This window comes from Agrilus planipennis, unplaced genomic scaffold (assembly GCF_000699045.2).
Source record: "Agrilus planipennis isolate EAB-ADULT unplaced genomic scaffold, Apla_2.0 scaffold66, whole genome shotgun sequence".
NCBI classification, from domain to species: Eukaryota; Metazoa; Arthropoda; class Insecta; order Coleoptera; family Buprestidae; genus Agrilus; species Agrilus planipennis.
The window spans coordinates 47,516-60,144 of record NW_020438868.1 but is presented as its reverse complement, the minus strand read 5'-3'; the positions used below and the strand labels follow the sequence as shown (position 1 = coordinate 60,144).

The 12,629-nt window shown below is 36.3% G+C and overlaps 1 protein-coding gene across 1 annotated transcript; it reads left to right on the top strand.

The window, feature by feature from the left end:
* The first annotated feature begins 4,105 nt into the window (after positions 1 to 4,105).
* Positions 4,106 to 12,355, top strand: LOC108734694. The gene is made up of 3 exons (XM_018466342.2): positions 4,106 to 4,357; positions 9,819 to 10,230; positions 10,291 to 12,355. The coding sequence occupies exons 1-3, from the start codon at positions 4,201 to 4,203 to the stop codon at positions 12,263 to 12,265; spliced, it is 2,544 nt and encodes an 847-aa protein (XP_018321844.1). The 5' UTR covers positions 4,106 to 4,200; the 3' UTR covers positions 12,266 to 12,355.
* Positions 12,356 to 12,629: the final 274 nt, after the last annotated feature.

The following is a 12,629-nucleotide window of genomic DNA, read 5'->3' as shown; positions in this document are numbered from 1 at the left end:
ACATTAATCTAATCTTGGTCTACCTCTATCCCACCTAACTCCCGTTTCTACCTCTAATATGACTCTGCCTGAGAAGGTGTCCTGCTAATCAGTCTCGCCTATTTCTTATTGACTTCCATAGAATCCTTTGTTTTCGTATTCTTTTTACTACCTCTTCATTTCTACCCTTCTCTATCCACGATATCCTCATTATTCGCCTATAACATCACGTTTCGAATGCTTCTAATATTTTTTTCCTACACGTCCACTGTCCATGTTTCGCACCCGTACAGCGTCGCGCTCGAAACACACTTTTAACAATCTTTTTCGAATTTCTAAATTAAACGTTCGCGAGCGTAGAAGTGACTTTTTTTTATTGAAGACGACTGGACCTTGCGTTATCCTCTACTTTATATCCCTACTACTCCTTCCGCCCTGACTTATCAGACTACCTAGATACCTAAAATCAGTCACTTCTTCTAATTTTTCGTCTCCTATCACCTATTTAGGTATGGTTACTACCATGTTTCTTTTATAATCCTCTGGGACATTCTCCATCTCGTAAATGTGACTAACTTAAACGTACCTTCTCTAACCTTTTGTCCTGCATGTTTTAGAATTTACCGCTGTATCCCATCTACATCTGGCGCCTTATTATTCTTTAAGTTTTTTAATGCTACATCGTACTCTTCTCTCATCGGATAACCAAGCTCATCTGTCTCCACATTATCTTCCTTTTCTAAATATTCTTTCCGCCTATCTCCCTTTTCTTAATTTTCCTTGTATTATTACTACTATACCCTACATCTAAAATTTAAAATTCCTTTTTCTTAATTATATTATAAGCCTCATCGGTTTTACCTACTTCTTTACACCTCCTATTAATCCACTGTTCCTCAGCTGCCCTACATTTCCTAATTATTTCCCACTTTATTGTAATGCACTTCTTTTTTGCCCTTCTTCGTCTGTCCTGTGTTTGTGTTTCCGCCTTTCTTCTATTAATCCTATAATCTCATTTGCTATCCAGGGTTTCCTAATACTTTCGTTTTATTTAAGACGTAGTATATCTGTAGCTGCTGATTTTAGGCACGTTTTAAAGCAGTTCCATTGTGTCTCTATGTCCCTGTCATTCGGTTCCCCTGCCGCCTTTAATATTTCGTCTGTCCTTGTACCTAGCCTGTCACGCGTTTCGTTACATTTTAACTTTTCATTTAAGTCAAGACGTCTCCTACCATTCTTCTTTTTCAGAATTTTAAATTTAATATTGGTCTTCATAACTACTAAGTTTTGATCGCTATATCTGCTCCTGGATAACTACTACAGTCCTTCACTTGATTTTTAAATCTTTGCCTAACAAGTATGTAATCTAACTGATATCTCACTAAATCACCTGCATCTTCCACATAATGCACCTTTTAACGTGATGGTTGAATAAAGTATTCGCGACGGTTAAGTTATGTTCATCACCAAATTCTATCAATCTATTACCTAGTCTAAAGACTATTAGGTTATCCTACCCTTTCACTAAACTTAACGCGTCTTCTATATCTGCATACACCGCTTTTTTGTCTCCATTCGTAACTCGGTATTATGCGTTAGGATGTTAAGTCGAGAATAACTCCAATCTATCGGATATGTCTTTTTAAATTGGAATATTGGCTTAAATAACTTCTGCACAAATAGTCTCCCCTCGAATAATCACTCGCTTGTCTTCCCTTCTCAATCCCTCAGGTACTTTACCCACTGACAAATTCCGAATTGGTGACGTACTAGCTAAATTGGGTTTTCCAGATGTATCGGGTGGTTGGTACCTACCTAGACGGGTGCTATAAAGTGACCTCAAGACTAATTTGTGCAGATTTTGATACTATTATAGGAACAGAAAAATTCGAGTTTTTTTTTTGGTTTTGTAAAATTTTCTCTAATTTAAAACTAGAGAAACATGCAAAAATGTATACAAAAAGACAGTACAATAAGTAGACAACTGAATATCAATATCGCAATACACACAATCATAGACAAAAACAGTAAATAAAATACATATATACAAGTGGGGAATGCAATAACTTGTTATTAGATTTTCCAACGACATATGGTTTGTTGGGCTAAATCACGATCTGTAGAAACTTCCAGAAAGTTGGTTCATAAAACGTTCTGAAATATTTCGATGTAATTGTCTAAAGCCTCCTCCTTCTTCAATCTTCTTTCTGCTTCAATCTTCTTCTACCCCACACCTGACATCAAATGTCGCGTAATTAAACACTGCTCTACTAATTTATTTAATTATTCTTTAGTTAGTATTACTCTTATTAATTAATGACTCGTTCCCCACTATATCGCACACTGTATCGCCTGTTCGCTGTCCTTATATTTTGGTTTTTTATTGCTTCGTAGCTATAACTAGAACTGTCTTCTTCAGAACTTGCGGTATATATTCCTGGGGACTGGCGTTACTCTAGAGCAGGGATGGCGAACCAACGGCACACGTGCCATTAGTGGCACGCGGCACAATATTTTGAGCACGGCACAAATGTTTCTGAGATTAATTCTATAATCAAGAAATTTTCAGCGAGATTTTATTAGTTCAGAGAATTATCGGAAATACTCTGGTTTATTGTACCCTGATGTGACGTCATTTGGTAAACTGACTTTGAATTAAAGAATTTAAAATGCAGCTGATTGATTTCCAGTCTAGTTCAGTATGGATTCAAAAATTTGTTGAAACAAGGAAAGAGTTAGAATTAATAGAAACAGAAATATTGACAGGGAATACATGTGAATATGCAAATAACAAAATTTTGGAAACATGGAATGTGCTACCAAATACATTTAATTGTTTGAGAAGTTGACCTATGCTATTTTAAGAATGTTTTCATCCACCTATGCCTGCGGTCATTATTTTTAGAAATGAATAACATTGAAAATTCGGTTACAAACCATTTGACAGATGACTCCAGTTAAGCATGCATTCTGCTAAAAGTAACATCTTACAACCCTAACATAAGTTATTTATTATCTAATCTGCAGCAACAGAAGTCACACTAATTTTATTTTAATTTAAATTACACGTATAATTTAAACATTGCAAAATGTCGCAGTTACAAACCGTTTGGTAGATGACTCCAGTTCAGCATGCATTCTGCTAAAATTAACATCTTACAACCCTAACATAAGTTATTTATCATCTAATCTGCAAAAACAGAAGTCACACTAATTTTACTTTAATTTAAATTACACGTATAATTTAAACATTGCAAAATGTTCCTATTTTCTAGTAGAATTTTTAGTTGATATTATTTATTATTATTATTTTCCCAATAATCACAGAGACAAAATTATTTGATGGCACGTCTATCTCCTGATTAAACTTTTCATTATAAAAATGGCACGTCTATGCGTAAAGGTTCGCCATTCCTGCTCTAGAGTATAGGTTCCAGCTGGGTTCTAGAGACGCTAGCCTTCTTTGTTATAGCTACTAGCGTAGTCTCGGCAGTCCACTATAGTCCTTTTAATGCTTCTTCACATATGTTAGGTTACCTACACGTGACAGTGTTATTTTTATTATTGCTGAAGTACATGAACTTTTTTTAACAAAGGGTGCTTATTACTAAAGTTACGATAGAAGAAAGAAAGAGGGCATACATAGGATTTGTAGATTTAGAAAAAGTTTTTGACAATGTAAAAGGGACAAGATGTTAAATATACTTAAAAATGTAGGGATGAGTTATAAAGATAGAATAGTGATACTAAGTTTGTATAAAGAGCAACAGGCAGTTATAGACATGGGGCTGCAACGTAGAGAAGTAAATATTAGGAAGAGAGTCAAACAGGGATATACGTACAGTGTCACCGCTACTTTTTAATCTATACATCGAAGAAGTAGGGATAGATATACAGATAACTTTAAATAAAATGGAAGCGGTATTGACAAAACACTATTGTATGAAGACCTAGATTAGATTACTGTTCGCAAATAGTTAAGGATATGGGTTGTTCTAGTTTTAGGGAAATGTGGGGATTAGTTCCGGATAGGAAAGAGTGGAGGTACGAAGTGAAGAAGCCATATAATATCGCAGAAATTCACACGTGCCTTTTTTTTAGTTTATCAAGATGTCATAAATGCATCAATCTTAGCAGTTGCACTTTTCTTCTATAGAACTGTCATTATGTCACCATATAAAAAAAATTTAAAATGTCTAAATTCGAAATGAAAAATTAATTATGGAGAAACTATTTTTATTTGAAATAATTATTGAAACCATTAATTTCAAACTGAATCCTGCGCCACATAGAGATGATATAATAATTTATATTTCTCTTGGAGATATTTTCTTCTTAAAAAGTTTTTACAGTGCCTTTTCGCAGCTGGAAGTTCAACGTAAGTAAATAGAAAATTAGATCACTAATCATATAGTTCAAGCACCAGACACCAAACAAATACAAAATGTGATGGTCTATTGGAACGAGACAAATTTGCCTTTTAATTAAAAATATAGGAGACACCACCTAAAGTCTAAAACATCGAGCGAGGCACCAGACATTATTTCTTATTGTAAAATAGTTTTAAAATCAGTTTACTTCTGTATAGCTCGAAGACTAAGCTTCTAGCGGAAGATGTTTATTACAAAAATTGTTCAGGTTAAGTCACTTTTATGCTCGTGAACGGTTAATTTAGATATTCGAAAAAGATTGTTAAAGGTGTGTTTGGAGCGCGGCGTTGTACGGGTGCGAAACATGGACAGTGGGTTCGGCGAAAAAGAAAAGATTAGAAGCCTTCGAAATGTGGTGTAGGCGAATGATAAGGATAACGTGGGTAGAAAAGCTTAGAAATGAAGAGGTATTAGAAAGAATAGGAGAACAGAGGCGAGATAGGTTGGTAGGACACCTTCTCAGGCATGAAGGTATAGTCAGAGACATAATAGAGGCACAAACAGGAGTTAGGAGGGGTAGAGGTAGACCTAGGTTAGATTACTGTTCGCCAATAGTTAAGGATGTGGGTTGTTCTAGTTTTAGGGAAATGCGAAATTTAGCTCAGGATAGGAAAGAGTGGAGGTGCGTGTCCTACCAGTCTTAGGACTGAAGACCTTATGATGATGAATTATAGACACTGATTAAGTACTTAAAAAAAATGAAACATTTTTTTCGTTGCTTAAACGAGTAAAGAAGAAGAAATGAAAACGCATAAAATACACAAAATGTCAAACCTCTAAAAAGTCAACTGAAAATTTTTCAGGGTGATTCTCTTTATTTTATTAACCTCTGGAATAATTTACCAAAAGTCAACTGGACGGCTACAAAAGTTATAGTTGGTCAAATATCATGAAAAACAATTTTTCGCAAATATCTATCATTTTAGCGGAAATCAGAACTGAGTTCATCTGGTGCAGGAGAAGCTGAGTAGTTGTTGATTGTAATAAATTATTATTTAAAGTCCAACCGTATTGCTTAAGGTTTATAAAGAGTGCACGCACACCAAAGTGGTCTGAGTGCGAGAGGCCTGGGCCTCGAATGGGCTCTAGTAAAAATTTGCTTATTACTAATTGAAAACCCTTGCAAATGACCTTTATAGTTGTTCTTCAAGTCTCTAACTTCATTTTTAGTCTTTAAGGTGTTAACTTCAAAAAGAAAAGATAGTATCGACTTTTCAGAATATTTATAATTTCAAACGTGGTAAGAATATGACGAGAAAAAAAGGTAAAGGTCTAGATGATGGCCCCTCATCCCCCAAGGGGGTTGGGTTGGGGGGGATCGGAAAAGATCTCCCCCACCACTGTACCATAAAAAGTTCGTGGCGGTCTCACCTCCATAAAAGGTTATGGGGGTTCAAAGTTAATAAATATACCAATTTTTATACATTTCTAGGCATGTAAATATTTATATAGTCATTCTTAAACAATATTCAAAGGTAAAACTAATGAAAAATACATAAAAATATTGAGAAAGTTATATAAAACATTATTTAAATATCTTTATCAATAGGGTAGGTTAGGTTAGGTTATCGGGTTTTGTTCAAGTGACCACCCTCTTTCGATCCCCCACCTCCACTCGCTTGAAAATAATTTTTTTATTGAATTTTATTTGAATTATAGTGTATGAAAATTGTCAAAATAATCAACTTTCAACCCCCATAACTTTTTATGGGGGTGAGACCGCCGCAAATTTTTTTATGGGGTTTTACTCAGGTGAGCACCCTCTTTCGATCCCCCCACCCATCTAGACCTTTACCGAAAAAAATAATAGGAAAAGAATCAGTTTGATACCATATTAGAAATTGTTAAACATCTTGAGTGACAGTAGTTCGTAGGCTTTCTCGGCAGATGTCTAATTGATGATGAAGGGCTTAATAGATGGCGAAACGTCAGCAATTAGAATTCGATCACTGCAGAAAAGCCCAAAAACTCTTCATCATAAACCTTGAGTGACCTATTGTTAATTATTTTTTTCTTTTATCTCGAATAGTGTTCTATTTCGTTATCAAAATCTGTTATCGTTTCGTAGGTATATTTATGTTTATAAACCCTAACAGTAGTTTAGGAGCGTTTGCTGTCGAAATTTGGTTACCTGATTACAAACAAATTTCATCGCTTGATATCTATGTTGCTATTTTTCATACTATTGCAAGAGCAACTGGTCTGGTCTTTATTCTTGAGTCATGATTTCGTCATTTTGTGTGGCATAATTGGCTTCCTCACTGCGATCGATTCGCAATTTCAATTTTGAACCGTGGAAATCCGGTATGGACGGAGATAATTTGAGCCATGAAAATCGATAGAGAAAGTACTTCGTTTACTTTCCACAAGTAAACAGCTAGTCCTGATCCAATGGAGTTGGGTTGGTGGTTCGGGTGATTGACCAGTGATTGGTTGCTTTCGTTTCAGCAGAATTATCGATCAGTCTTATAGCATATATACTTAGATCTCTCAGGTTCTGTTGCCTGACCTGTTAAGGTTTTCGTGTAATCATTGTCATCTGTCGCCGTGGGAGTTTTGGGGGGTATAACTAGATGGCACTGTCGACTGCACTGTATTAACATTGAGAGCATTTCAGAGGTACTGGTGATCTTATCGGCTGGGTTGATATTATTATCAGTAGACTGCTGACTAAGGTGTCCTAGTATAACGATAATTAAGGCACCTTAGTTTATGCAGGTCGCGGAGTGGTGCCTGCATGTTGGCAGCGTATGAACTATAACACCTATTGTAATAATAATGCCAAAGAACCGATGAAGCTACGTGGTGGTGGTCAGCTTAGGAAAATCTCTATTGGCTTCGACCTCCTCCGTGGATGATTGAAAACCCTCGCTTGAGACTGTATATCCTAAACAGGTTACATGTGGTTGTAAAATGGTGCATTTTTCTGTTTCGGTGCAGAGCTTCACACATTGGAGAGCGTCCTAGAGTTAGTGCAAATGGTCCAGGCTTTTGTCGAACCCGTCTGACACGATGGATTTGTCATCGATTGCACCGCATTCCACAGTCCCAATGACGCGGCAATAAAACTCAAAAAGACCAAACGAAATTGTTACGGTGGTTTTCTCGATGTGCTTCCCGGAAATAAGCACCTGATAGAAGGCCTTCCAGATGTCATCCGTTCTTCGATGAGTGGAAGTGGGCTAGCGATCGGAAACTGTGCAGGCAATGGTCACCTGTAACGCGTTAGAAATCATACTTGTGTGCCATGTGTAGTGGACTTCCTCCTTCAGGTCAGTGAAGGCCTACTTTGCGACGGTGAGCTTGTAAGTAGCTAGCCTATATTGGTGCTCGGCAGTGGACGGGGCTGATGTTTTGCTAGAAAGCGTCCTGGTATTTTTTCAGCTTTACACAGCGCTGGACCAGTTTGTCGTTGTTGATTGAGGCCGACTAGAACACTCCTCGAGTCAGAGTGCCGTGTGTCAGAGTGATGATGATGAGGGGACTGATTAATCACTTGTTTTTACTATTAACCATAAGAAGGCTGCGTTTCATCTGGAAATCCACTCATAGGCTGGCATAAGAGACGTCAACAAGATGAAGTTTATATGTAGCCAAGAGTTTTTTTGCGAATATGCCGTTGTTGTATGGTTTCAGAGCAAGATCAATGTTAGAAATGCTAAGCGAATTTTCCAACATGCCGCGATGTACGCCACAAGTACTGGTTGTAAAACGAGGCCTTTCAATGGAGTGAATGGTAGTGTAGGAAACGGGTGGAGTTCGAACTAACTGACACAGTATGCGCAAGTGGTTATGTGGTCCGACGTCTTCCTCCGCGATTGATTTGAAAAACTTTTTCTTTCTCTAGTGTTGTTTTCTGTTTTCTACGGCACATTTGATCATCTAGTGAATGAAATATATGTTTTCATCTTTACCTTATCCTATCCTCTGTTTCCTTAGAGCTTTTCTTTTTGGAAAGTGTATCCACTTCACCGTATGGTTTTCTTCTTCACTGTAATATAATTTCAAACCTATTTTTCGTTCTTTGAACAATACGCTAGAGTGTTTACTATTTAATTTAGAACACCATTGTTTTTAGTGGTAATTTTTATAGGGGCTTTATTGGCGTAATTGATTTTTTTCTTATCTGCTTAATGTATCTCCAGATTCTACTCTTATTACTAACCACTGAAATTATTTCTTTGTGAGAGAACAAGACCTATAAAAAAAATCTGATCTGTGTATGGTTCCTCCATTAAAAGTTTAGAATTATTTTAGGTATATGTGTTAGACAGCTTTATCAACGAGTCAGTACCTGACATTAGCGGCAAATTAGAAAAGTAATAAGATAACCGTTTATCTTTATCACGGGTAGTCAACCCAAATGCTCTTGCGTGTCACTTTGGAACTAAATCACAACTCCGCGGGCCATCTATAAAAGTATGTATCTCCATATCAGATTTACACCCACGATAGACTTTTTGTGAACTCATAACTGTAAACTCATTAATAAAACAGGTAATATATGTCGTATGTTCACACAACATTATTTTAAAATCAAGGTTACTTTTTTTCATAATTTCGACAGTTAATTTTTGAATATATGATCACACAGATAATGTATTTTTGGATGAGGCTACTTACCGGTACCTTACCGGTAACTAAGAAGCTATTCGCCGGTATTGTGTTAGAATACTTCGTTTACTTTGTGTAGCGATGTGACCTTCAGTTTTGACCGGCACAATGTAAAAAAGAACAGGACTAGGCCAGAAAAGGAAGGAGACAACTCTCGCCCAAACTGTTAACCGATGAGGAGCGTGTAATCCGTACAGTACTGCACGGAAAAAATGACCATTTTATCCACTACAATTGCATTGCTCAAATGTACCATTATTGGTACCATTTACTACAGAAAATAACGAGATGTTTATTTATAATTGAAGACGTATTAAAGGCTTTAACGCTTGTTTTCGACTCACACTACTGTTCATGATTGAACAAAACTTTTGGCAGGTAGTGTATGAAAAAGTATGTTTAATGAACAAGAGTCGAGAGTATAAGGAGCTTTTTCCTCCCCACCTACGATTTTTCCAGCGCGCATCCAAGACATTGGAAGGAGCACATCGTTACAGAAAGTAAATCAGGTATAGCTATGAAGCTGTTTTTATGAACCTATAGAACTAATGAGCGTAGTGCATGATTGAATATCGTTTAAAGTGTACTTAATGTACGTCCCACCTTGAACAATTTTCGAACTTAAAATTTCCACAGTATTGAGTATTAATGGACAGGGGTGCCTATGCAAAATTCAAAAATTCTATTTCTTCAACTGAAAATTAAAAGGGGTGATTATATCATGGATACCTATACATGAACATCAAATTTTTAGCCGAAAACTAACAAGCTAAATTTATTTATTATTAATTTTAGAAATACCAACTACCCCTACTATAGAATACAATACTGGTAAATCTTACATATTTACCTATCCTGTTGAAAAATTTCGGAATGTATTAAAAGAAAATCCATTACTTCTAACCTTTTACGAAGAGAATTCAGCCGTAGGATTTGCGGCCCTCCCGTGGCATGACGCGTTTATTTATATGGTGGATGAAAACATTACCTATTCAACTATAAATTCACCACCAGTTTGTTATACCGATGAAGTCGATATAATGAGAGGTTCAAAAAGAATAGGCACAACACACGTTTTCGTTCGACTGACTTGCTTTGGGAAATCTCTATCAACACTTTTTCAAGTTGCCGAGGTCCCTAATACACTACAAGCAAGACAATTTTTCTTTAGGGGAATGGGAAGAGAAATCGTCTTCCAAGCACAAAGGTAGCATGTTTAATATAGTTCTATATTTATTTGTTAAAAATATTATTACAATTGTAATAGATATGGCTTGGGAGCATCTTCAGAAATTATACCTGTAGCACCTTTGTTTAATTCACCCCATGGCGTCGGCGATGAAGATTCTTTTGAAACAGTTTTGAACGAATCTAAAGCATCGCAATTTTCTTACTTTAAGGGTAACAGAAAATCGGTCGGCGGTGTTGATAGATATAATATTCAGAACTTAACTATGAAAGATTTTCAAAACTGTTTATGTAAAAATCCTGACTGTCCTGGTAATGCTAGCTTTAGACAGTTCGGGTTAGATATATTAAAACAAAATAAAAGAAAAAGAATTACTCGATCCTCTGACGACGACATTCCTATCGATCATGGACTTACTCATGTTACCGGGAGTATTGAGGGTTATGGTCCTTGTAGCTCATATAGGAGACCAAAGCAACTGCAACAGTCATTTATTCCCAAAGATGCAAATAAGCATAAATGCTTACGAGGTGGTAGCCCTTTACGTTTGAAGGGAGGTGGTAACGAAAAAATTGAATTTAAAGAACGTAAACCTTTTAATTTTGAACAGTTAGCGTCTTTTGGTTTGGAAGATCCAGCAACTACATGTAAAAGTTTATTAAACGAATTTGATAAGTGTATAGAATCTTTTAAAGATACAATTGGTCCTTGTAAAACGGCAACCTGTTCATATGCTCCTAACGTATTTCAAAAAAAGTGCATATGTCCAAGTTCGATTCGAAATCGCATGTTAAATTCAGGTAATAGCCAGGAATCTCTTACATTTGAAATAGATGAGCCTCAAAAACCTATATGCAAGAAAAAATCAGAAAATCAGGAGCCAACGACTAAGGCATCGGATCCTGAATTTTCTGTTCCGAAAGTGTCTACTAGTAGGGAATCTCAATGTGATCCATGTAAAATTATACAAGAATGCATGGCATCCACGCCAGATAAATCTCAGGAGAATGATAATGCCGTTATAAATTCAAACGTTTATACTGAAAAGGTATCGGCATGTGGTATTCCAAATTGTCCTCATTCGAGATTGGTTTGTACTAAGGTTGACAAAAATTTTAAATCACGACAAATAAAGCCAGCATGCGGTTCGGTCAATTGTCCTTTTGCGAAACAAATCATTGGAACTGCTAATGAGGATGACATGCTTTCCCTTCAATATTTAAGCTTAAAACCTGAAGCAACTTGTGGAAAATATACAAGTCCATACAAAGTTCCAAATGAGGTTCCACTCCCACCAATTCATTGGGATTGTCCAGAGCCGTTGCCTGAGGGTAATTGTAGAAATCCAGATTGTCCTTTTTTGCCTGAAATTTTAAGAAAACTGAAACCTAAAAGTATTATTGATGAAATTTTAAAAAGTGACATCAAGGAATCATGTGGAAATCCATGTTGTCCGTACTGTTGTTATCCACCAACACCCCCCTGTGGAAATCCAGCGTGTCCTTGTTGCGTTTCTCCGCCTCTTTGCAACTCTCCACCTCCTTCACCATGTAAAGTACAGTCTCCTGCTCCGTATCAGCCACCCCCACCACTCGCGTATAAGATGGGAAAGCCATGTGGTTGCAATCTAGAAGCACGGGCTTCACCCCCTCCGTGCGGCAATCCTCTTTGTCCAAATAATAATTCCAATCAGTTAGAAAATTCTAAAATAACATGCCCGAATATAGAATGTCCCAATAAATCTGATAATGAATCGGAGCAACCAGAAGTAACTTTACCACCTAAAGTGTATGACGATGAAATACCATGTCAACCACGCCAAAATGCAAGTGGTGCTTATGACCCATGCAGAAACCCCAATTGTCGATTTGCAAAAGTTGACAACGTCTGTATTAATCCTAAATGTGTTTACAACAAAACGGCCATTGAAGATACCTGGTGTGGAGATACTGCATGTTACTTAGACAGTAAATATTTTGAAAAAGGCGAAGAAGATTTTTGTAAACAACTAATCTGTCCCCGTATTTCATTTACGGGATTCTTGTACAAATAACTATCTTATCTTTAACTTTTACATAACATGATCATTTCAAAAATTTAATTAAACAACTAAATCTAACTAAAATAGATTATGTATAAGTATAAATAATTTTATTGTTGGATTATCACAAGGAAATAAATTATTTCTCCAAGAAAAGTAATTTATTTATTTACTGTAAAATACATCATGCTTTTTAATAAAGCAATACTTTCAGTTGTCATTTCTTTCCCAAAAGTAATATCTATAATTGTAAGAAATCAGGCCAAATAAGGCTAGAAGGTCATAATTAATGTGAAACCACAAACCAACATTTCGCGACTACGGGGCGTACTCAGGGTTAGGTTAGATTTACATATTACAGATCCGTCTTATTAGA